At 40.3% G+C, this 27803-nt stretch overlaps 1 protein-coding gene across 1 annotated transcript in view; it reads right to left on the reverse strand.

The window, feature by feature from the left end:
* Positions 1-5571: 5571 nt before the first annotated feature.
* LOC115141229 (glutamate receptor ionotropic, kainate 3-like) overlaps positions 5572-27803 on the reverse strand; it is a 43779-nt gene continuing 21547 nt past the window's right edge. The window contains exons 9-14 of the mRNA XM_065000127.1: positions 23671-23894; positions 17857-17975; positions 10641-10858; positions 8078-8303; positions 6568-6821; positions 5572-5861 (exon numbers count right to left, since the gene is read on the reverse strand). Of these exons, the coding sequence (XP_064856199.1) occupies positions 5661-5861; positions 6568-6821; positions 8078-8303; positions 10641-10858; positions 17857-17975; positions 23671-23894 (1242 nt within the window). The 3' untranslated portion in view covers positions 5572-5660. The remainder of the gene's footprint in view (positions 5862-6567; positions 6822-8077; positions 8304-10640; positions 10859-17856; positions 17976-23670; positions 23895-27803) is intronic.

Here is a 27803-nt window from a genome sequence, read left to right on the forward strand (position 1 = left end):
ATATACAAACATTGGCAGTAGAATGGCCCATACTTGTGGGGTGGCAGGAAGCCTAGTGGTTAGAGCGTTGGACTAGTAATGTCAGCAACAACATGTCAGTTCATCAAATTTCTGCCCTGCTGGAGCTGCACCGGTCATCTGCAAGTGCTGTTATTGTGAAGTAGAAACGTCTAGGAGCAACAATGGCTCAGCTGCAAAGTGGTAGGCCACAGAACGGGACCGGCAAGTGCTGAAGTGTATAAAAATCGTCTGTCCTCAGTTGCAACACTCACTACTGAGTTCTAAGCTGCCTCTGGAAGCAAACTTAGCACAATAACTGTTCGTTGGGAGCGTCATGAAATGAGAATCCACGGCCGAGCAGCTGCACACAAGCCTAAGATCACCAAGCGTCGGCTGGAGTGGTGTAAAGCTCACCGCCATTGGACTCTGGAGCAGTGGAAATGCGTTCTCTGGAGTGATGAGTTACAATTCACCATCTGGCAGTCAGATGGACAAATCTGGGTATAGCGGATGCCAGGAGAAAACTACTTGTGCCAATGCATAGTGCCAACTGTAAAGTTTGGTGGAGGAGGAACAATGGTCTGGGGCTGTTTTTCATGGTTCGCGCTAGGAATCTTAACGCTTCCAATGACATTCTAGATGCTCCTGTGCTTCCAATTTTGTAGCAACAGTTTGAGGAAGGACCTTTCCTGTTCCAGATTGACAATGACCTTGTGCAAAAAGCGAGGTCCATACAGAAATGGTTTCTGAGATCGGTGTGGAAAAACTTGACTGACCAGCACAGAGCCCTGACCTCAACCCCATCGATACAATTGAGATTAATTGGATGGCCGACAGCGAGCCAGGCCTAATCGCCCAACATCAGTGCTTGACCGCACTAATGGCTCTTGCGGCTGAATGGAAGCAAGTCCTCACAGTAGTGTTCCAATATCTAGTGGAATACAGCAGCAAAGGGGGGACCAACTCCATATTAATGCCCATGATTTTGGAATGAGATGTTCGCCAAGCAGGTGTCCTTTTGGTGATGTAGTGTATCTTGGGCCATTATTCAATGGACAGACTATGTATTATGTTCTTCCTTTCTTGAAATATTGCATTCTGTCACTCATTCTGTCACTTATGTCGCTTATATAAATGTTCTGCAGCCAAACGATGATGATTATTACTGGGATAGTATAAGGGTTGATGGTTGGCAAGCTCTATCAAGGCCTAGGTAAATATAATTATATAAGAAGGTATCTCTGCTTGCTGATCCTCATTAAATGTAACAGACAAGAGCAGAAGAGATCATTTCTAAGAAGGCTTCTATGCTCTCATGTATGGATGTTTGCCATTGAGTAATAGTCATGAAATAGACAAATGATCGCTCAGTGTGTATCAGTAATTACCCCTGAAGTTTCAGATGCGGTCACTGCAGATTAACTCTCTTCAGAAGGCCTCTATCCATCTTTTTTCGCGTAGCAGAAGCTCCCAACACACAGACAGCTCAGTCACTTACCACTCCAACATGCACTACTCTCTCCACTCTCCCTGCTTGATGTGCATGTCTCAGCAAGACACAATGGTAATATTGTGAATAGCAGGTTTCAAAATGCACATGTTTCTCTGTGGCGCCCTCCAGGTCTTTCATGTCACTGTGAACTTATACTTCAATGATTCGGTATCAGCAAGCTCAGGTAAAGCATGACTTCAAAGGGATATTCCAGCCCGAGTGAATGGATCCAAACGGCAAATGGCAACAAAGTTCGCCTTGAGCCAGCTCTGCAGAGAGAGTTTTGTATTCTCAGGTTTAGTTGTATGAATCTAGTCTATCAACTGACACAGTGTCTTTGAATAATAGGACTCAAACAAGAGTAATATAGTTTTACATGTTTTATTTAAAACTTTAAAATCATATAACCCATACAGCAAACTGTACAATTGAATTATTCACAGTGTTAAAAAGAAAATAACGCAATAGCCTCTCTATGATTTTGTATTTCCCCATGTTTTACTTGGTTATTCTAATAATGGTATTCTCTTAACACATACAGTTATTAGGTAAACAGAAAATGTTCCAAAACGTTACAAAAAACTATATTCATAGAAATTCTGCATGTCCACAAAGAAAACCCCGGTCGGCACCAACATATCAATCCTATTGTTTGAGAGGTTTCTTGTAGACAATTCAGCTCAACTCAACTCAAAACAAAACATAAATAAATACCTAGCGCTGTGACTGTTTGTTTGCTTAATAAAGTGTAACTCATAGCAAATACTGCACATGTTATGTTATTTTTCTCTTTATTTTTCTCTTAGATTTCATAAAATGTTGAAAAATAACAATTCACATTTTGCTATAAAAAAGACAGTATGCTTCATAATTGGGATTGATTGAATTAACTGAACTCAAATCTTGGTAGTAAATGTAAATAGTTTTATTAATGGATCACTGATGTCCATTTTCACCACAATTATTTCAGCGAGTATATGGATTAACATAAAAAGCACTAAAGTAACTTGTGTTTGCAGTCAAAGGAGAATTCAACTGGAAGCCAGTCTAACGTGTAGTGTAACAACCAGTCTTTGCCCAACTGCATCATGGGTTTCAAAAGAGAAGAAAAGAGCCAGCTAGATCATACAAAATCTATTCTAAAGAAGTTTCCTCTACAGTTTTGGGGAATTCAATATTACAACGTCACATACACCTCATATCAATATATTAGGTGCGATAAAATAAGATTTACATATAATATTCTACTCTTGATGATCATAATCCAATATAATATATAATAATCCATTCCAATCGAATAAATTAATATGGAGGTTTGGGAAGTGGGAGTGGGGTACAGGTTAAAGTGGCATATGAAACCTAATTTAAATTAAGAAATTGTGTTTGGCTGAGAGCAAAAATGTATGCATTTACCTGTAAAAATTTAGCAAAATACATTTTCTCCTGTTCATCTTATCTACATATACTCTACTTTGCAGAAGGGAGTTGATTAACATTTATACAATGAGTTTCTACCAAACCAATCATAAGTCACACAGATTTAAGTTCCCTTGAATCTTTACATTGTTAATGTTGAAAAAAAGGAACCCAAGATAGTTTGTCTTTTTTATCAATATTGTAAACCTCACAGAGGTATGCTGTCTGTTCAGCTCCCTATTCCGGCAGCTCACATATAGACTCCTAGCATCCTACAGCTCAATACTCATTGCAGATATACAGTTTATAGGCATTCCAGACAACATAAACCCAGAAAACCCAAACTTCAGATCTTCCATCTGTTTGTTCATCTCATCATCTGAGCATGATAATGATTCATTTAATGATATCTATCTCTAGTGCACAGAATGAAAATCAAATGCAAAAACCAAAAGGGTGTCATCAGCCACTCAGAGCTAGCCTATCTCATTTCCGTAATGGTAGCGTAGCGTTCGGTAACGCTGCCACAAAGCTTTAATATCGGCCCTGCAATATGAATAAGCAAAATAATTTGCGTGTCCCGGGGACATTCACTGTTGCCGTGGCCACAAAGTAAACACACGCAGAAGGAATAGTAATGTAGTACCATTGAAAATGATGACAGCATTTGTTTCTTACTCATAAGGTCCCTTGTCCAATGTCCTCCGCCCAACACAATACAAAACCTAGTCATTTACAATCACCTGCAATTGCAGAACTAAAACCAAACAGCTTAAAACAGTGACTATGCAGCCTGTACATCTGTACTGTGCTCTCTGCATTTCTTTCATGTCACTGATATTACTAGATTAGAGTATCTGTTTAGCAGTCAGAAGGTAATTCATTGCAAGCAGCAAGAGCAATTCAATGGACGCTGTGCGATTATAACATGGCTATTTCTGAGGGGCCTTATTGTAGAGACACTTTCACAAAATGGAAACAGATGGCTGATTGCCCTCTGAAAATGTTATATTGCCATTGTTTGTTTTTTTAGTAACACAAAGCCAATGCAGACAGATTTCTCTGAAATATTTATTAAGTGGACATTGGCAGATATAACCAACTAGCTAGCTGGCTAACTAACTAGCTGACTATAACCCTAACCATAACCCTTCAAACATGAACGGTATGATTGGGTAACCATAAACATGTTGTGCTTTTATGAGGAAATAAATTCAGTTTATACCCCTAAATCGTACAGTTGTTCAACATGTACATATCAAAAAAAGTAATGAGACCAGGTGGTTATTTTAGAGGACAATATAGACTAGTGGTGCAACAAGTATAAGGGGGTTCATGTCCATTTATCATTGGTAGCCAAATTAGAGTAAACTTGAAGTGTTATGTACTTGCATTTTGGTACATGAATACGTTGAGGCAAATCACTCCTCATTCATTATCCCAAGAGTATTGTATATTTGTTTGTTTGATTAATAAGATGCCCCCCCAAAAAAAAGTTATTATATCTGATAGGAACACATTACCCTGTGTTGTAAAGAGGAAAAAGGCCATGGATATTACTCTCTAACATAGTCTAATTTAGAAATTTGGGAACAGTATCTCATGAAGCACTTGCATGAGCAGTCGCATCCAATGTTTAGATTTATTTTATGGGCAGATCTTAGGAAATTGGCTAGCTCATTGTTCTTTTTTTTTCACGGACAAGATTATCTTAATGTCCACAAAACATACGTCTGCAAATAATGTGGTGAAGCACAAACAAATAGGGCCCTACATTGTGTTTAGTCACAGTAACAAAATGGCACAATATGTGGAAACGTAATTTATTACCAATAAATCAAGGTCTCCCCATTAACCTCAGGATAGCTTCAGTGATGTCAACTCTCTCTCGTTGAACAGTCATTTTTTGTCAATTAAAGATCTGCAAACCAAGTTCACTGAGTGACTAATGCTCTCTCTTACTGTGGGATTTGCTCACTGTTGGGATTCCATTGCTGTCATCTGCATGTACTAAGGACGTGTTTCTTCTAGTGGAATTATAGAAGTCCGGTGGTCCAAGCCATGCGTTTAAAAACGCCTCCCACAAAATAGACGGTGACTCAAAGAGAGCAAATCAAAGACTCAATGTTATGTCTGTACAAGGTTTGAGGTAACATAATTTTTCTGCTGCCAAAGGACCTACAGACAAGATAAAAAAGAATCAGTCAGAACTTTGACTTTGAATGATCATGATGTGCTATGTGTGACATAATTGATCTCCCATCAAAACCTAATTTCCCATGTCTGTCTGTAGTTCTTTTATTGCCATGCTCAATGAAGCCAACTCTGTCTTTATGCCATTTGTCCAATAAAAAGGTTGAATCATTGTTGTCAATCAAGGATTCCTTGGATATCTTGTGATTCCTTGGTGAGTGTATTTTTGTGTTACGTACGTAAACATCGGACTTGAATACAGATTATTTGGAGATGTTGTTTCCTTTTCCAGGAACGGTTCTTCTCCTCCTCTACCTCACTCTCTCTCTTTTTCCGTCTCTTTTGGAATACATGGGTGAACGCTGTCATACCTGTGTCGCCGATGCTGCCATTTTGATAGTACCATGTTGAGTTAGTGTTCCATGTTTCGTTAGTGTCCCTATGTCGCTGTGGTTGATGGTGAATCTGGTAATCCCCTCGATTCCATTGTCCCAGGTTTCGGGACCAATCACGCCCTCCACATTGCCCAGGAGGCTCTTTCTCTGGGAGGCGCAAACCGTCACGGGAACACGGGGGTCATCCCAGTGTTGCAGCTCATGTTGTCCTTTCCCGGGAGTCGTCGGTCGTTGAACGTGTGCATGTTGATCACTGCATCCGTCTTGACCATGACCGGGACCTGGTGGTGGTGTTTGTGTTTCACACGCCTCCCGCAGGTGAACGACTGTCTGATCTCGTCCACCATGGCACTGCAGAAAGACCTCTGGGCGAAAAGGGCGAGGAGGAGGGGAGAGAAGGGGGAGGGGGAGGGATGGGGGTAAATGCCTTAGCTTTAAATGGTTCTGAGAGCAAAGAGCGTCAACAATCAAAAGTACAAAACACATTAACCACAAAACAGTCATGTATGTTGTTCTTCTCCCATCGCTGACAGCCATGTCAAACTGCAACCCCCACCACATGCAACCCACGCAATGTGCACTGTTCCTGCTCTGTCAGATAGATTGAACACAGAGCCGTATTCTTACCCCATTAACTATACAAGAATGCTTGACACAACCCGCTTAGTTGCATAACTCCAATCTGCGATTTACAACTTGAGTTTCATGGTATTCTGACATCTGCAATGACTAATAACAGATTAATTCGGCATGCTCCAATTTACAATTATGCCTGATAAAATGTTCTATTTTATAGCCAAATAGCACAGGGATTATTTGAGGGAATGCAAATCCCTTTAATAAAGGGAACTAAAATGGACAGAGTGCAGCTTGAATTTAAAAGTTGTTTTCATATTGTCAGACATAAGCACAGTTAGGCAAGTTGAATAATGGAAGTGAATTAACCAATACAAATTAACCAATACAAAATACTGTACATCATGCAAACAATGTCATCCATAAAATAATCACATCAAGTACATAAATTATTGATCAACAATCTTGAATCACATTCATGGGTTTAATATCTACCTGCTCACGTTTCGCCGTCTTCCTTAGCTTGTATATGAATTCGGCTATAGCCACAAAGACGGAGAGAACCAGGCCAGATGCCAGCACTATAAAGATCCCTCCCAAATTCTGAATGCCCATGGGGCCGGCTTTCTCACGGCGCTCTTCGTCCAGACAGCTGCTGCCGCTCCACCACTTCTCCTTGAGCATGTGCAGACGGCCATCCTCCAGAATGCTCAGGATGGCGATGGTCACTTTGTCCCGGTATGGAGAGCCTGTAAGGCAAGCAACAGGTCTGCTTAAGTCTGCTTGTACGATAAGACAAACCACTAACTGGACCTCGCTGAAGAGGCCACAGGGGTGTTTTCACAACACATGGCTTAAATGTGTATGTTGTCATTGCATATTAATATGCATTCAAAAGTTTGGACACCTACTCATTCAAGGGTTTTTCTTTATTTTTGAGCATGAACAAGGAAAGAAATTCCACAAATTAACTTAAGGCACAACTGTTAATTGAAACGCATTCCAGGTGACATTTTTTGGATACTACACGATTCCATATGTGTTATTTCATAGTGTTGATGTCTTCACTATTATTCTACAATGTAGAAAATGGTAAAAATAAACTTTTGACTGGTAAATCAAATCAAAAGTTATTGGTTGCGTACACAGTTTTTCAGAAGTTATCGCAGGTGCAGTGAAATGCTTATGTTTCTAGCTTCAATAGTGCAGCAAAAATGTAACAATACACACATTGTCCAGAAATGACATAATAACAAGAGTAAAATACAATAGCAGTTCATCAAAATGCTCTGCATCGAAAGCACAGATATAGAATGAATGTGTTATTTGTTTGTCCAGCTCGAGAGGACCACCTCCTACCAATGTATCAGTGGGGGATGGTGCTTGTTGCAGGAGTTATGGAGAGCTTGAAAGTATTCATACCATCAACGACATATTTTATCTATTAAAACTTCTTGACGTTGAGCAAACGTAGGCTAATGCGATTAGCACGAGGTTGTAAGTAAAAATAACATTTCCCAGGACATAGACATATCTGATATTGTCAGAAAGCTTAAATTCTTGTTAATCAAACTGCACTGTCTAATTTACAGTAGCTATTACAGCGAAATAATACCATGCTATTGTTTGAGGAAAGTGCACAATTTTGAACATTAATAAACAAATTAGGGACATTTGGGCAGACTTGATACAACATTTTGAACAGAAATACAATGGTTCATTGGATCAGTCTAAAACTTTGCACATACACTGATGCCATCTAGTGGCCAAAAATTTAATTGCACCTGGGCTGGAATAATACATTATGGAATTTGTCTTGCTTTTCAAAGTTGATGGTACAAAAAATGTAATGTTGAATTGTTTCCTTTCAAATGGTACCAAGAATATGCATATCCTTGCTTCAGGACCTGAGCTACAGGCAGTTAGATTTGGGTATGTCATTTTAGGGCGAAAATTGCAAAAAAGGGGCTAATCCTTAAGAATGACAGATTTTGTTACACCTTACCCATGGGAGTGCCTATTCCATAGCCTTTGCTGTCAATGACGCCTCCAACCTGGGTGAGGTTGCAGTTCCGCTGGGTAATGTAATCAATTGTGGTGGATTCCATGAGCAAGGCATAGTCAGACTTCAGAACCCTCTGGATGCCGTCCTCAATGGACTTGACCAGCGACGTACTCTGTTTACTACTCATAAAAGCCCACATCTTCTCAAAAGTAGACACCTTTGATTTCTGGGGAAGAATTGAAAGTACAATCAATGTTGAACCTCAGCTTGTGCATTACACCTGGTCAAAGGGACATTGAGTCTAAACAGTACTTTAAAAAAAATGTACATGTTTTCTACCGTGTCTTGATCCCATTGCACATATAGCCCCCATCTTTGTAGCACATAGTATTGGTGTTGAAAATAATCTGGCAATCTTGAGCACCTATCATGCTGTTATTATCCTTTTCCCGCACTTCTCCATCTCGAGGTATGTAAATGCAGGAATTAAGGAACATATTGGAGCCTTGAGCTCCAAGAAAAGGAATAAACTGTGCAATGCCACTTTAACATTCACAGCTTTCAGGTACTGTATCTACTTTGACACTTCTGTACTTTCATACATCTATTTATTTATTTTATATAAGAAGTGACTTGTGCCACTGGATACAATCATTTAGTATGGGGAGGTAATGTACATATATTTTCATCCACAGGAAATAAGAAAAAAGTCTTCCTCTCTATTAGCCTTGCGTTTGTCTGTGATATTTCCTGCTATTTGACAAGGGGTCAAATGTTATTCCATACCTAATTTGAGATAATGACTGTCTCATCACCATAGTCATTTGAAAATATGTAGGATGTCAAAGCTCTTTAGTTACTTAATTCCTGCATTGGCGGTTAAAATGAGAAAAACTTTATTTATAGGTGCAGGTGACACACATGCAGTACATCTGATTGTCAAGATAGCATAGTGTGCCAGAGATTACAGTGCAAAGATTTACTTTGCCCTACAGTGCCCTTCCATGCAGTGTGATTGGACAAATCTACAGCTACTCCCCGACCTCTTCAGTATTTATCAGCTCCCACATCCGCTTCAGTCGAGCTCGTTAGCCCTCCCAGTGATAACGAGAAGGGCACTTGAGCTCTGCAATTGATGAGGTAATTATAGACACCTGTGTCTCCTCTGACTAATAACAATGCAATCATATCTGTCACTAATCAAAGTAAACACGCTCAAGGAGTAAAATCCACTTTTTACTGTGCCGAGAACTTACAACAAGTTCTTGACTAATTGTCAATCTTTCATTTAGAGAAGGTTCAAATAGATGGGTATATCTCAGGGTAGACAGGCAGCCATCAGGAACTAAAGGCCCTGATGAGTAGATGATTAGTAGGATAAGGTTTCAGTAGGGGCTGGAGCAAAAGCCTGAACACTCAGTAGCTCTCCAGGAGGAGGGTTGGCCACCCCTGGTTTACACCATAGCCAGTAGTTCCAATGGATAGGCAACTGATGACTCTAATTTGGTATAATCACAAATTTTAGTTACTCCATGGACCATGCCTAATCCCTCATTGAACTCCATGTTAATCAAACCTTATGGAATAGAACGGGTACTAATGTGCTCTTTCTCCCCTAGTGGATTTTTTGGTGGTCACAGGAAATCTTTATGTGGGTGAAAATTCTATTGGTGGATATTCTGACCGGGTCATAGAGCAGCGGAGACAATGCTAACAGAGAGCAGTAAGAGAAATTATGAATAATAATAATAATAATATTTATCACACACTTTTCAAAAAAACAAAGTGCCAATAAATATAATATGAATAAAACAATATAAAGGAAATAGGGATGACGGAAATAGCAAATGGGCCAGAGAGAAGTAAACTAAAATACATCCTCAATTATATTGTCAGGGCAGGGGAAACTCCTAAGATACACTCTTTAGCAGAGGCACACATATTACATGAAGTATTTATGAACTATTCAATAGAGAACATTTGAAAGTGTTCATATTGGACAATCACCGTGGGTAAAATCATCTGTTTTCCTTGCTGTTGTGTGCCATAAACACAGGAGCTTTCCCTTGTCCATGAAACATGTTCCAGAGAACTGTGTCCAATGTTTTCCATTTCTTACACAGAAAAACAACAGCAAACCCTTACGTGTTATTCAGCACCACAGTAACAGCATCGGAGTCGAAACTCAAAATAATAAAATAAAGTTGAGAACACTGCAGGGCAAAAGCTGAAACTTTGGAATAAAACAATTGTTTTGGGAGGATCCCATAAAACAACGTGGAGAAGTGGAGAACTTGCTTTTGCAGTGGGAATTAAGATCTAACTGGAAATAAAAAATATATATAAAAAAATGTATTTTGTGAAATAATATGATTATTTATTTTATTTTATTGAGAAGCATACTGTATATAAAAAAGTACTGATGCAGCATCAGGTCTTCATAAACAAGTTTTATGACTGTGTGTACTCAGCGTGCTTCAATCAATGAATAATGAAATCAACATCAAACAAAGCACAACTCAAAACCAAAGCAAAGACAGACCACGTCTTTTAAGATGCATACCTTGAAGAAAGACATGGTGGCACTGTCTTTGACCACACCATACTCAATCTTGGTCTGCTTGGCAATGTCGTCGGCAGAGTCCACGGGCGACTCCATGCGCTCCACGGTGAGGAAGGCGGCCAGGTTGGCCGTGTAGGAGGAGATGATGATGAGGGTGAAGAACCACCAGATGCCTCCGATGATCCTGGTGGACAGGGCTTTGGGCATCAGCTCAGAGCCTGGATGGCAGACAGGGTGAGGGAGAACAACGGTCATCTTACAGATACACTGTAGGTATTCAGTCGCCAATTGTTTAGCTCACATTTTGGCTTGAATGTTGGCTGTAGGGTTCATATACATATTCCATGATATATTCTGTAATTTCCAGACAATATTTCTGTCCATTTAGGGGACCCATTTGAACTCAAGAGTACCCCCAGAGGTAAAAGTTTAGTGTAGCCCCTGATATGGAGACGTTTGACATCACACACGCATCTTCTTTATGTACGACTGTTACAGAATATAACAAACACAATGGTTATGTGGTTGCTTTTTCACATAAGGTGATCAATGGAACACACATACTGTACACTCTTGGTCTTACTCAAATTCTCAGATGGAAAACAACTAAAGGGGCATATCTATGTACCTGGCAGCCTTATATTTTAATTTGACTACAATTAGCTGGTTATGAAGAACGCGGATGAGCAGAACATTTTGGGGGGCGATCCCAAAATCTAATGCCAGATACAGTAGGATTCCTGTATCCAAACAAACCCTCAGTCTAGGCTGAGAGTTCATTTTAAAATAATGGTCATGTTCCAAGCTGACAATATTCCAGTTGTGTTGCGTGCAAGTACTCGACTGCAGAGTCATCTGATTGCTATACCATATGATGAAGTTAGTTGAAATGTTAAACACCTATACGTGCATTGTGAGATATCAGAGTCAGGTTAGAATCAGGTTTATTGTCTTACAAGAGGAAAATCCTTGCACAGCTCACACATGAACACATAAAACACAGCAAGAAACAAAAAGGCAGACATAATAATACCCCCCCCCTCCCTCCACCTGCCCATAGAGGGAAGCTACATAGAATTGTTCATTATAGTGATATCCCCCAGGATGAAACTCCTCCCAAAGGGCGTGGTGCGACACTTAATTGTCCAGTATCTCCGACTTGTCAGTAGACAATCAAAGCAGTAATGGAGTGGGTGGTCTGGGCTGGAGATCTGGCATGCATCTGCAATGTAGTCAGCCTGGAACGCGGCCTCTGATTCCACCAAGCTTAACTTATTTTGGCTGGGGGGCAGTATTGAGTAGCTTGGATGAATAAGGTGCCCAAAGTAAACGGCCTGCTCCTCAGTCTCAGTTGCTAATATATGCATATTAGTATTGGATAGAAAACACTCTGAAGTTTCTAAAACAGTTTGAATGATGTCTGTGAGTATAACAGAACTCATATGGCAGGCAAAAACCTGAGGATAAATCAAAACCTGAAGTGAGAAATCTGAGGTTGGTATGTATTCAACACAGTTCCCATTGAAATCCCTTGAGATATTAATGAAGTTGCACTTCCTAGGGCTTCCACTAGATGTCAACCGTCTATAGAAATTTGAATGAGGCTTCCACTGTGTTGTGGGGCTGAATGACTGCAGAATAAATCATGTGTCTGGCAGTCAGCCATTTCATGGTCATGCGCATTTCACATGATAGTGACCTGCGATCCATGGCTCCTCAAGACAAAGGAATACTCCGGTTGGAACTTTATTGAAGATTAATGATAAAAACATCCTAATGATTGATTCTGTACTTAGTTTTAAATGTTTCTTCGACCTGTAATATAACTTTTTGAAGTTTTTGTCCGACGTAACGCTGACCAGAATGAGCATTTGGATATGTATACCAAACGCGCTAACAAAAGTAGCTAATTGGACATAAATAACGGACTTTATCGAACAAATCAAGCATTTATTGTGGACCTGGGATTCCTGGGAGTGCATTCTCATGAAGATCATCAAAGGTAACGGTATATTTAGCATGTAATTTATGGTTTATGTTGACTACAACATGGCGGCTATTTTGACTTGATTGTTCTGAGCGCCGTCTTAGATTATTGCATGGTTTGCTTTTTCCATAAAGTTTTTTTGAAATCTGACAAAGCGGTTGCATTTAAGGACAGGTATATCTATAATTCCATGTGTATAACTTGTATTATCATCTACATTTATGATGAGTATTTCTGTTGAATCGATGTGGCTATGCAAAATCACTGGATGATTTTGGAACTAGTGAATGTAACGCGCCAATGTAAACTCAGATTTTTTTTTATATAAATATGAACTTTATCAAACAAAACATACATGTGTTGTGTAACATGAAGTCCTATGAGTGTCATCTGATGAAGATCATCAAAGGTTATTGATTCATTTTATCTCTATTTGTGCTTTTTGTGATTCCTCTCTTTGGCTGGGAAAATGGCTGTGTTTTTCTGTGGCTTGGTGGTGACCTAACATAATCGTTTGTGCTGCTTTCGCCTTAAAGTCTATTTGAAATCGGACACTGTGGTGGGATTAACAACAAGACTACCTTTAAACGGTATAAGATATGTGTATGTTTGAGGAATTTTAATTATGAGATTTCTGTTGTTTTGAATTTGGCGCCCGGCACTTTCACTGGCTGTTGTCATATCATCCCGTTAACGGGTTTGCAGCCCAAAGAAGTTTTAACAGACAGAAAGCACAAACTGATGGTGGAATTGGTTCTGGTGTTTTTTAAATAATAAAGTGACACGCGTTTGCTTCTTCGTTGTGGGGTTTCATTAAGAACCCTGCCACTTGGCATGTGTCCAATTAAAATAATGTCACCAAGACAAAGAGGTCACATCTAAATGTTATTCTGCTCTTTCTCTGCCTTTGAAATGTTCCACCTCCTTTGCCACAGCCATATGTTCCCTGCACCCGTAAAATGGCTTGCATAGTATACATGCACTACATGCTTGCTTTTATATGGGCTGTTGTGTCGATTTTGTGTTTTGTATTCTTCTTTGCATGATTTTGAATTGTGTGGAGCAGTGCCTCACAAATAATGCATGCATAACATACATCCATTTGTGACAACTTACATTTGACAGGGTGAAAATGGCTTATCAGTCTCTGGACATAAATGTTCAATTACTTAGGTTGGCCAGACTGCCTCCCACAGCATTTAGTATGACATTGTGAGGTCCTCTGTCAGTTCAATTCCCATATATCTTGTTTACAATAGCTTTTTGACTACTTTATTTTCTGTCCCTGTCGACGTCTAAAACAACCTCTCCACCAGAGGTAGAGTTCAGTGCCCTCCACTACTTTACTGAGAAGATTTATGAGGGCAATTTTGAAGAGTAACCACCCCACTGAGAGGAGGTAAAGTGGTCAGCTTTTTAACCTTCCTTACCCAATTTGATTGGATTTGTCCTTTGTAATTTGACAGCCTTACACGGTGGCAAACAAGGCTAGTATTGTAACACTTCAAGGTAAGAACTATCACTTAAGTGTAGGAGGACACTCAGCTCAGCAGTCAAACTGGTAAGGAACTGGAACAACGGGTAGCCCAATTGGATTCCAGGCCATAAAATGCTGTTGTCAGCTGTTGTCGCACGGCACCTAGAACACTCAAAGAAATACTAAAAACGGATTGGTCATACAGTGCTGCCGAGGAAATAAAAACCTTGTCAATGCACTACGCATCTCATTGAAGAAGGACTTCATGTCTTCTAAGCCAAATAAGTATAAATGTCCTTTCAGAGCAGAAGATAATGATGCAATTCCAGTCAACAAAGCAACACAATCTGAGTGACTGCAGTGCTGCTGCAGCTAGAATGGCTAGGTGCTGACATCATAGTTTCAAGTTGTAATGTCATGTGCACAAGTACAGTGAAAGGCCTTGCAAAACACAATGACAAAACATTCAAATATAAAGTATGTTACACAATGAGGATGTGACTAAATACACACTACGGTAAAATGGCAATTTTATTGAGAAAGGTATTAGGCTCAGGGATGCTGAATGAATTAAGGACATTTAATTTTTTGTGTAAAAGCACCAGTTGGCAACCCATCCCTTATGGGATTAATTGACACAAACAAACATTACAATAATTCACTGTGATGATTCTTGATGCTTGTAATATTACATACAGTAACATTTGTTGTGATCCACCTGTGTGAAATTCGTGTGTTTATTACAGTACCGTCTATCACCCATAATGCAATATACGACTAGCAAAAAGCATTCACAACTACTCGTGGCTCCTTATAACAGCCTTGACAAAAGCACACATGCTTAAGAGTTATATTCTCTGTGGATTTAGAAGCACTGAGTACTATTAAATGCAATGCCCTGGCTTTCTCCCCATGTTATTTTCCCCACAAGCAAAGATTCAATTTAACATCAGGGAGGCACCTCTTCCCGTGAGAATCATTACCTGAACTTAACATTCTCTCCTTCGTGGCATCATCACATAAACACACGCTCTCTACACCAGAGGCTGTTACTGCTTATTAATCTCTTTTAAAAACTGAACGTCATAAAAAACTAAAAATGTTTTCCAAGTTGAGAAGCTCTCTTCTCCATATCGGGATAAGATAACTAACACCGATAAGGTCAAAACAATGCCCCATGACTATAAATGCAATATTTTGTATAGCTTATGTTACTTACACATTTTGCATATCAATATAGCAACTTATTTTCATGTTTCACCCATTTTGCACGGCCCAGGGCACGCCTCTTTTGAAGCATGCAAGGTCTGCTTTTACACCTCTCCATTTTGTGTATTCTTGTTTTGTATGACACCTCACTCCTACAGACAAGCTGGCAGGATTTTGATTTATTAGGCTGTTCTTCCTCTTCCAAACATAGCCATTTGCATTTTAAACATGTCAGTGAAATGGCTTCTTCCTCAGCGACTGTCGGTGAGTTTGCCTTCAGAGCATAAGGTGTCTGGTTTGTATAACAAAATGGACCCCTTTGGATACATATTTGGTCCATTTGTATCAGGGCAGAACACATAGCACTTTTTGCACTTTCCACTGGCACTTATTGTATTCTGTCCAGCATGGAATTAAATGAAGTATATTTCTCCCGCTCAATGGTTTTTCCTTTTAATGGTTTGAGTGTGAGTACCTGCTGAACTGCATGGTCGTTTTTTCTCTCACACACCAGCCACCATGGCCACCATGGCCAGTCCGCCTCTGGCTACAGAACACATAGGTGCCACAATTAATACTAGTCCATCTAAACAGAGATAAACGTACGCAGGCAGCACATGGTGCTCCAGGGTGAGCACTATGTTATTGCTGCATTGATAAATTACATGATCAATCGATTAGATAGTATAAAAGTTTTCTATGAGGAGATGGATAAAAAAACGCATTTCAGTGGGTATGTCTTCCAGAGAATCAATGTTTGACCTACTTTATACTTTATTTAATTTTTTTCACTTCATCATAGGGAACTAAGTTAAATTGGGAAAAGGCAACATGTTTAAAGAGTAGTTGTAACTTGCTAACGTAATTGTTCTAAGCGATTCCAGACCACGTTAGTGCTATGATCTTAAAGGGATAGTTCACTCAAATTCCAAAAGAAGATATCCTTTTGATTTTGTCATCCTTGCTACTGTCACCAAAGCATTTTTCTTTTGCGCTTGTGTCCAAAGAACAATGCAAGTCAATATCCCAGATAAAATCATTTTCCGTGTTTGATGTCCAAATCATTTTAAAAGAACTGTATAGAGTTAAAAATATATATATATACATTTTAGACACTTTGGTTATGATTTGGCAATGAAACGTCGATCTATCAAGGAAGGTTATACTCATAATGCAAGTGGACTTCAGCGAACCACCTCCGGTACACTTTACTTTCTGTGACCTAGTTAACTCTTAGACCATTTTGCTGTGTCGAAGTAAAATATCCTGTTGTATAGTAATGTAATCTGGGGGATCAACATTAACCTGCTTACAGAAGGACAGTATCAAAGGAACAATATTCTTTAATTATTTATTCAATATTATTTTAAGTTTTAAGTTCAAGATTCAAGACCTACCATCCCAATGACAAAGGACCATTAGTCTTGTTCAAAGATGAATCACCAACTTCCTTCTGTTTTGCTCGTTCCTCTCCTCCCTTTCATATGGTACTGTTAGCCTCCACTCACAATGCAAATTGTCAGAGATACCATGCAGCTACGCGGGAGAGCTGCCGGAGGAGCACAGCTTTTGTGTTTAATGGATTGCCGCATTTGCTCTCCTTACCGGCAGAGATCCACCGTCGAGCCTCGTCGAGCCTCCCTAATTTGTCTTGTTACATTGAGGTTAAACATTTTATTAGTAGCTCTTTTTAAAAAAAAATCCTTCGGCTGACTTCATTACGTCAAAGCATTTATGGGGCTCCATTTGCTTACGAATGTCTTCAAGGGTGGACGAGACGACCGCATTAGCTTGGTGTTGCCGTGATATCCTTCCCCTAACCTTCCTCAGATTTGTGTAAGCTTACACAGAAGGTGGAATCATTCAAATAGGTATTTTGGGGGTTGGGGAATGACTAAAGCTAACTGTCTGCTCTAGCATAAGAAAGATGCTGAGAATTGACATACTTTCATATTGACATACTTTCATATTATGAATAAAGGACAATAATGGCACTACTCCAGCACCATAAAAGGCCCAAGTGTCATTTAACAAAATGTAATTTGTCCCGAGAGCTGAGCTGTGTGGGGGGTATATATTTTGACAATGGGTCTTTGGTACAAGGACTCGGTAAACACAAGAATATAAACGTCAACCTTGTGGCCATAGCAACGCCAGCGAGGAGTGATAGCTGGCATTTGTCAGACACGTTCACCAACTTACCCTTTCGTCCCAAAACACAAACAGCTGTGTTACGGGGAAACAAATGCAACCGTGTTTTCTGTCTTTTACCTGCCACATTCTGACAGGTGTCTGACACCTACTCCTGTTTCTATGAGCAGGCGGGGAGGTGACAACAGCTTTCTTTTGTAATGTACGTCTGAGCTGCAGTTGTTCCTGACAGGCAAGTGTATTCTAAAACAATGGAAATTAGGTAGCTTGTCAGTTAAAGAGGTGAAGAGAGGGAGGGAGAGGGAGGGTGGCTGTGCAGAGGAGGAAGGGAGTGGAGGGGGGACTGTTGCTCTTGACAGGTGAAAGAGGGAATAAGCTAGGCTATACCATACCTTGCTGCATGAGGGAGCCCACACCGAACCAGAAGCTGTTAAGGAGGGTGAAGTTGTTCTCTACCACATCGGATCCGGGATTGCAGGGATGGGCGTCATACCATTCGTATGGACTGAACCTACAGGGAGACAGGTGGAGAATGATATCAGGAACAAAGGCTCCAGTGTACCACAATTTCGGCATAATAGTGTATTGTTACTGTGGGGCTCAGTTAACCCTGATGAGGCATGGGGAAAGAGATAATGTGTATTAGAATTCAATCCCTTTCTCACCAACATCAATATCAATATAGAAATAATGGATACTCATGTAGCCCACCAATGTTTGCACACAGATATTATATACAAAGAAAGAGAAAAATGAGTTTGAAGTAAAACTATGACTCAAAGCAGTTTAATAATCAATGATATAATATAACTGTGTTCATATTGTAATATGGGGATGAGGGGGAGGGGGGTAATATAGGGACTTACACAGAACTGAAATATTGCTCCCAAGTTTACATGTTTTATGCATGGGTATACCTATCTTGGATTCATTTCATGCTCTTGCCCAGTAATCCTGTGGCTTTGGGGTTTGAACCATAGTAATGCATCTCAAATTGGTTCTAATAAGACCGGAACAGAAGCTGTGCTTAATAATACATTCTAGTTCTCTGCATCGAAGGCCTCTCCGCTGGATAGAGCACTCCTGATGTGTCCTTGAGCCTAGCACTTAACCTGAATTTCGCCTGACAAAAACCACCCATGAAGTGTTAGCCTAGAGTGTCCCTAAAGAACTGTGCAACCGTGGGCACAAATTACGGGTTGCACAAGGAGCCATATGGCTTTTTACTCACTATACAAACAAAAGACTAGCTGTAAAGACGTCCACATGTATTGTTTTCAGTAAATTGATTGTTTGTGGTACATTTGACATAGCATTTGTCAGCTGTGTTAACGTGCTCTTATGTGTCCTTGACGATGGCTGTCTGTCAACCCTGTTCAAATCAAAAAGGTTTGCCGTACCTTTATACATCTCTGTGCTTAAAAGGTAGCTAACTGTCCACCAAAAATGCCACTTTCAGGACGACAGATATTGAAATGTCATGTGATAGAACGCGAGGCATGCAAATGCTGGAAATGTAGTAGAATAATACCTGCGAAGCCCGTGGATCCACACACTCTGCCATTTAGTGTCTTTTCAAAGTGCTGCACACCGTAAATCCTTTAACATCGATGAAACAGTCACTTTTTTTAAAGGCAGATGGCGAGATAACACATGGTAAATGTCAGTGCTTTCCCTTCCTGAACTTCATTTGGAAAATGTTTCAAATACGATCTGATTTATTCAGGGTGTTTTGCTGTCAGAGGAGAGGAAGAGGAGGCTTAGATCCTTCGGAGCCAGATGGCAACTCTTCTTAAAATATCCTGCTTCTATTTACTGACTTTCGTGAAAGTTGGCCAATGAGCGGAGATAATTAGGTAACTCTTTATTTTGATAGTCCATCAGTAACATTTCAATATAATATATAATATATAATATAATATAATATAATATAATATCTACTAACCCTAGCACTAAACCTAATCTGAACCCTTACCCTTATTCTAAACCTAACCCTAACCGTAACCTTAGCAATAGTTTGTTGATAGGATGGTGCTCTACAGATGATCCAAATGAAATGATCCCGAAAATAGTCTCTTTTCAAAAAGAAGAAACTAAATCAAGACCTTCAAAAGTTAGATGTCCAATGCCAATGATCTATTTTTACCTCGTCAGTCACTGTGACCTTTATGCTGAGCGATATTTGTGGGTGAGGACCATATACAGTGTCAATAAAGTGTCTCCCGAATCATTCGTTGTATTTAATGCAGTGGTTCCCAAACTTGTTACAGTCCCGTACCCCTTCAAACATTCAACCTCCAGCTGTGTACACCCTCTAGCACCAGGGTCAGCGCACACTCAAAATGTTTTTTTTTGCCATCATTGTAAGCCTGCCACACACACACTATACGATACATTTATTAAACATAAGAATGAGTGTGAGTTTGTCACAACCTGGCTTGTGGGAAGTGACAAAGAGCTCTTATAGGACCAGGGCAAAAATAATAGGATAATAACATTCAATACATTTTGCTCTTTATTTAGCCATCTTACATATAAAACCTTATTTGTTCATACAAAATGGTGAATAAGTCACCACAGGTTAATGAGAAGGGTGTGCTTGAAAGGATGCACATAACTTTGCAATGTTGGGTTGTATTGGAGAGAGTCTCAGTCTTAAATCATTTTCCACACACAGTCTGTGCCTGTATTTAGTGTATTTCATGCTAGTGAGGGCCGAGAATCCACTCTCACATAGGTACGTGGTTCCAAAGGGCATCAGTGCCAAGACAAGAAACTCTGAGCGCAGCCCTTTCCAGAAATCTGGCAGTGGCTTCTGATTAAATTACATTTTCACAGGACAGCTTGTTGCAATTTCGATGAGGCTCTCTTGTTCATATATCAGTAAGTGGACTGGAGGCAGGGCATAAAAGGGATAACGAATCCAATTGTTTGTGTCGTCCGTTTCGGGAAAGTACCTGCGTAATTGCGCACCCAGCTTACTCAGGTGCTTCACTATATCACATTTGACATTGTCCGTAAGCTTGAGTTCATTTGCACACAAAAAAATCATACAATGATGGAAAGACCTGTGTGTTGTCCTTGTTAATGCAGACAGAAAAGAGCTCCAACTTCTTAAGCATGAACTCAATTTTGTCCTGCACATTGAATATAGTTGTGGGGAGTCCCTGTAATCCTAGACTCAGACCATTCAGGCGAGAAAAAACATCACCCAGATAGGCCAGTCATGTGAGAAACTCATCATCATGCAAACGGTCAGACAAGTGAACATTATGGTCAGTAAAGAAAACGTTAAGCTTGTCTCTCAAGTTTAAAAAAAACATGTCTATACCTTACCCCTTGATAACCAGCACACTTCTGTATGTTGTAAAAGCGTTACATGGTTGCTCCCCATATCATTGCATAATGCAGAAAATAAATAGGTCAGGGGCATTGCGTTAACAAAGTTAACCATTTTCACTGTAGTGTCCAAAATGTCTTTCAAGCTGTCAGGCATTCCCTTAGCAGCAAGAGTCTCTCAGTGGATGCTGCAGTGTAACCAAGTGTTTGCATTTTCATGTTTTATTTCTAAATGCCTGCGCAAGAGTGAAAGTTTGCCGCGAGAGAGTAACGGTTAATGTGATTGGATGTTAATTATTTGACTAGGCTACCTGTATTTGACATTGTGTTGTTATTTTGCTGAACGCTAGATGGTTTAATTTTATTTTTGACAGTGAAACGAGGCTACTCAGGCAACAAACAAAAAAACTCACCCAAATGTATAGCCCCGTTGGAAAATATAAATGTAACTGTTTGAAAATGTGAAGACATTGGCATTGCGCATACCCCTGGGGGAAATAGCTGATTTAATGGAACACATAGTTTTGCATCTCCATTTGGGGAAGGTGTTTAAAGATGGCGGCATCCATGCACTTAATAGAAATTCATTGATTACCAAATTCTCTTTATTGTATATTGCTCGGTTACAATATTTTTGTATCGTCATTAGCACAGTATGTACAGTATACATGAACACAATTTTAGCAGACAATTTAAAAAACCCAAAAAGTAGATTGTGCTGATTAATGGCGCATTGAACCATGTCACGCACCGTAATTTAAAAACTAAAATGGATAGTTGTAAAACCATGACGTCACATTTGAATTCCAAAATCTTTATGCACCTTCGCCACTCATTGTGTGTTTTTCATTAAATCAGGTCACACTCTAATGACGCAACAATCTCTCTCAAAAAAAAAATCTGTCCTTTAAATAGCCTGAATGAGATTCAGAAGCAAACCCTCGCCTCTCCCTCATTCTCGGCAGCTAGACAGACATAGCAGAAGCACCTGAAGCGGTAACTCAAAGAAATTGAAACTTGGCCAATGTGTTGCTATTTGAAAAGATAAGGATGACTGGGGAAAAACTCCATTATTACACACTTGCTAGAGCGTACGTTCTTATCGACATTGGCATGGTATAGAAGAAGTCTTATTTTGTCATCTGTATTCCACTGCCCATTTTTATCTTATGGAATTTCAAAGATATATTTTCCAGGTCCTGGAGAGTGTAATGCAGCATTGAAGCTTGTGATGATTTCTACCTCCCTAGTTACATCCTTAAAGAGATGCCAGGTTTTAAGAGCACTGATAAGGCAAGTGCATACAGTATACTCTACCGGGCATTGCTCAATGTTTTCTCTTTCCTACTTAGAGCATGGTTGTGAGTCATTTTTTGTTTTCACGCTTCTGTAAGCACCCGAGTAGGTTTCCCATATTGTTGACCTATAGTCATGGACTCCAAGATGGCTGTGGCAAAGCTTAATTCTCATGAGTGCCTGCTCAGTGACATGGATTGTGATTGTCCAGAAAAGCTTTTTGATTTCAAAGTTGTCTGAATTGTTTTAAACTATAGACTATCAATCAGTACAAGTACGTGCCTACCTGATATTGAACACATACATTTGCCTCTTTCGTCAAAGCGTTCTGGTTTTTCTAACATCTCAAGCACCCATACATCAAACTGCTATTTGAGCCTTCTTTTGGCTCAAATCACTTCTGCTCGCTTTCTAGGCAGATCTCCAAAGAATGATGCAACAGTCAGAGATTATTTTTGAGTTATACTTATAGAACAGGGTGCTAAAACGAGCTTGTGAGCTTGTCTCAAGACATAACGGGTGAGGTTTGAGGAATGCAGCTGGCTCCTCTCAGAACCCCAAGCCCCTTCAAAAGCTCCACATTCTCAGAACTTCCTCAAGCACCACTCTTCATTTGGAGGCACCAGGAAGCGGTGACAATGACCACCCAAGGCGAGGAGGATGCCTGCAAGTGGCACATGGGTTATTTTCTTTATCTCTTATGTAAAGAATGCCACAGAAAGTCTCAGGAACACATTTGGAACACATAGGGAAATATTTAAAAAATCAGAGATACTCTTCAATGATCTCAATCTATTCTAATTTCACGCATTTACTAATACTTTCAACTTTCAATGATTTTCAATGATTTGTGGGGAATGTGGAAATGATAACAAGCACAAGTAAATGTCATGAGACATTTTTTTATTATTATCAAATTTCTTTCTCCATGTATCGGCAGGTATTTATTTTTATACATTTCGAAGACAAAAGTTGTTCAAAGAAGCATTACAACTGCAGAGAAATTATACAGGAAATGCTTTGAATTGGAGAGCATAACTTCACTGGTGGTTCGCTACTCTCATTCTTTTCCTCCAATGCTGGGCTCCAGAGAGAGCCCACGCTGACATAACTGCCTTGATCACTACCCACCAGCTCACACAAAATGTTGGACTTGTACCAATTGAACATGGACCCACTGCCGAGCAGAGACCTCTCCTTATCCCCAAATGATGGAATCACTTGAGACGATCATTGACTGACACAGTTCTGCAGAGATTCAGATTGGCCAGCCTTCTTTTGTGCACTATATCTTCCCAGATAAAACATTTCCACATAGCTGCAACCATACACAGTTGCGGGCATTGAAGCGTTAGGTTGCGCCTTGATTTTGGCATGTTCAACATGGTGCTCTCCTAGTGAAAGACAGTGTTGTCACAAACTACTTTTTTTAACTAACTTTTTAGTGCCTGCAACTAACTTAGCCCTAAAAGTAGAATAAACAAAATATATCACTCTCACTAAAGTTCAATAAACACAAACACACACAGACAGGCAGATCAGGAAGTAGCCAAGAAATGTCTGGGACTCACCTAGCGATGACGAAGAGGACACAGCTGACGCCTAGATAGGCCAGCAGGATATAGACCCAGATGTCAGGGGTCATGGGGTTGAGGAAGGAGAAGAAGCCGTTGTTGGTGGTGTTGGGCTTGCGATACAGGATACTGATGCCCATGCTCATGAAGGGCTTGGAGAAGTCTACAACCTTCTCACGCAGGTAGGTAATGGTAAGAGGGGCCACAGCCAAGTCGGCTCTCTGTAGGTGAGACAAGAGAAGGGACGATCAGTCAAACGATCAGACCCTTTCGCTAGCTTTATTACCTTTGTTACCCCAAAGTCATAAGACTGCTGAACAGTTAATTAAACGGCTACCCGGACTTTGTACTTTTCACCCCCTACCTACAGTACATGCACATAGTGCTTCAATCATTCACCTAACCAAACCTCCATGTACATATTACCTCAATCAATCACCCAACTACCTCGTACCCCAGTACACTGACTCGGTACTGGTAATCCTTGTACAGTGGGGCAAAAAAGTATTTAGTCAGCCACCAATTGTGCAAGATCTCCCACTTAAAAAGATGAGAGAGGCCTGTAATTTTCATCATAGGTTCACTTCAACTATGACAGACAAAATGAGAGAAAAAAAATCCAGAAAATCACATTGTAGGATTTTTAATGAATTTATTTGCAAATTATGGTGGAAAATAATATTTGGTCAATAACAAAAGTTTATGTCAATACTTTGTTATATTCCCTTTGTTGGCAATGACAGAGGTCAAACGTTTTCTGTCTTCACAAGGTTTTCACACACTGTTGCTGGTATTTTGGCCCATTCCTCCATGCAGATCTCCTCTAGAGCAGTGATGTTTTGGGGCTGATGCTGGGCAACACGGACTTTCAACTCCCTCCAAAGATTTTCTATGGGGTTGAGATCTGGAGACTGGCTAGGCCACTCCAGGACCTTGAAATGCTTCTTACGAAGCCACTCCTTCGTTGCCCGGGCGGTGTGTTTGGGATCATTGTCATGCTGAAAGACCCAGCCACGTTTCATCTTCAATGCCCTTGCTGATGGAAGGAGGTTTTCACTCAAAATCTCACGATACATGGGCCCATTCATTCATTCCTTTACACGGATCAGTCGCCTGGTCCTTTTGCAGAGAAACAGCCCCAAAGCATGATGTTTCCACCCCTATGCTTCACAGTAGGTATGGTGTTCTTTGGATGCAACTTAGCATTCTTTGTCCTCCAAACTCGATGAGTTGAGTTTTTACCAAAAAGTTATATTTTGGTTTCATCTGACCATATGACATTCTCCCAATCTTCTTCTGGATCATCCAAATGCTCTCTAGCAAACTTCAGATGAGCCTGGACATGTACTGGCTTAAGCAGGGGGACACGTCTGGCACTGCAGGATTTGAGTCCCTGGCGGCGTAGTGTGTTACTGATGGTAGGCTTTGTAACTTTGGTCCCAGCTCTCTGCAGGTCATTCACTAGGTCCCCCCATGTGATTCTGAGATTTTTGCTAACCGTTCTTGTGATAATTTTGACCCCACGGGGTGAGATCTTGCGTGGAGCCCCAGATCGAGGGAGATTATCAGTGGTCTTGTATGTCTTCCATATCCTAATAATTGCTCCCACAGTTGATTTCTTCAAACCACGCTGCTTCCCTATTGCAGATTCAGTCTTCCCAGCCTGGTGCAGGTCTACAATTTTGTTTCTGGTGTCCTTTGACAGCTCTTTGGTCTTGGCCATAGTGGAGTTTGGAGTGTGACTGTTTGAGGTTGTGGACATGTGTCTTTTATACTGATAACAAGTTCAAACAGGTGCCATTAATACAGGTAACGAGTGGAGGACAGAGAATCCTCTTAAAGAAGAAGTTACAGGTCTGTGAGAGCCAGAAATCTTGCTTGTTTGTAGGTGATCAAATACTTATTTTCCACCATAATTTGCAAATAAATTCATTAAAAAATCCTTCAATGTGATTTTCTGGATTTATTTTCTCATTTTGTCTGTCATAGTTGAAGTGTACCTATGATGAAAATTACAGGCCTCTCTCATCTTTTTAAGTGGGAGAACTTGCACAATTGGTGGCTGACTAAATACTTTTTTGCCCCACTGTATATAGCCTGTATATAGACTCATTATTGTTCTTTTTAGTGTTATTTTATTTTGTTACTATTTGATTTATCTTTTTGTTCATTTTCTTAGTTTTTAAATGCATTATTGCGAAAGGACTCGTAAGTAAGCATTTCACAGTGAAGTCTACGCTTGTTGTAGATCGGCGCATGTGACTAACATTTGATTTGAGCTTCTATTGCTGGTACTTCATTGTTCTTCAGCTATTTTTGGAAATCATAGTTCTGCATGAACCATTGTTGTTACACAAAAAGGTACATGAAACTTGAAAACCAGTTTGAGGAAAATAAAATACATTGTTAGTTTCATAACAAGTACAGTGGCTTGAGAAACTATTTACCCCCCTTGGCATTTTTTATATTTTGTTGCCTTACAACCTGGAATTAAAATAGACTTTTGGGAGGGGTTGTATCATTTTATTCACACAACATACCACTTTGAAGATGCAAAACATTTTTTATTATAAAGCAAACAATAAATAAGACCCAAAAAAACGAGTGTGCATAACTAATCAACACTCCAAAGTCAATACTTTGTAGAGCGACCTTTTGCAGCAATTACAGCTGCAAGTCTCTTGGGGTATGTCTCTACAAGCTTGACACATCTAGCCACTGGGATTTTTTCCCATTCTTCAAGGCAAAACTGCTCCAGCTCCTTCAAGTTGGATGGGTTCCGCTGGTGTACAGCAATCTTTAAGTCATACCACATATTCTCAATTGAATTGAGGTCTGGCCTTTGACTAGGCCATTCCAATACATTTAAATGTTTCCCCTTAATCCACTAGAGTGATGTTTTAGCAGTATGCTTAGGGTCATTGTCCTGTTGGAAGGTGAACCTACATCTCAGTCTGAAATCTCTGGAAGACTGAAATAGGGTTCCCCCAAGAATTTCCCTGTATTTAGCGTCATCCATCATTCCTTCAATTCTGACCACTTTCCCAGTCCCTGCCAATGAAAAATATCCCCACAGCATGATGCTGCCACCACCATGCTTCACTGTGGGAATGTTGTTGTTGGGGTGATGAGAGGTGTTGGGTTTGCGCCAGACATAGCGTTTTCCTTGCTGGCCAAAAAGCTCAATTTTAGTTTCATCTGACCAGAGTACTCTTTTCCATTTGTTTGGGGAGTCTCCCACATGCCTTTTAGCAAACATGTTTGCTTATTTTTTTCTTTAAGCAATGGCTTTTTTCTGGCCACTCTTCCATAAAGCTCAGCTCTGTGGAGTGTAAGGCTTAAAGTGGTCCTATGGACAGATACTCCTATCTCTGCTGTGGAGCTTTGCAGCTCCTTCAGGGGTCTCTTTGTTGCCTCTCTGATTAATGCCCTCTGTGTCTTGTCCATGAGTGTTGGTGGGTGGCAGGTTTGTCTATTTAAATTACAGGTTATAATACAACAAAATAGGAAAAAACGCCAAGGGGGATGAATACTTTTGCAAGGCACTGCATTAAGTCCTGTAACATATGACATACTTTGATCAAATAAAAGTTACGTTGAACTTTACACCAATGTCATTTCGCGGAGATCACAGGTTGCCCCCTCCCTCCAATTTTTCTCCAATCTTTTGTTGTTGTTGTTCTCTACATAAATGATGAACACCTGCCCCAATGAATCACAAGTAACAAGGCCCATTCCCACATGCTTTCCCACCAGCTTCTCCCCACGCCTCCACTATCTGGAGCCTGGTACCTTCTGACTAGCCTAATATAGCTCTCTGAGATACTGCCCTGGCAGGATCTGACGGTGAACGTTGCGGCCCATGATTTTGCGTCTGGCTGCATATTCAGAAGGTCACCATTCACATCACCTCCCCCCACACCTCCAACACATCAGGGTTGGACAGGAGATTAAGGAAACCAGCTGCTTGGTTCACGCTTGGATAACTCCCTTCCTCGGAACCGAAGGAAACTCACAATGGGGTTTGGGCCAATCTCCTTTTCTTCCTTTTTGAGTGGTGGCAGAGGAACAGCGCTCAGTGTGCCAGCACCAGAATGTCCCTGATGGAGGTCAGTTAAATTAGGTATTAG

This window comes from Oncorhynchus nerka, linkage group LG14 (assembly GCF_034236695.1).
Source record: "Oncorhynchus nerka isolate Pitt River linkage group LG14, Oner_Uvic_2.0, whole genome shotgun sequence".
Classification (NCBI taxonomy): Eukaryota; Metazoa; Chordata; class Actinopteri; order Salmoniformes; family Salmonidae; genus Oncorhynchus; species Oncorhynchus nerka.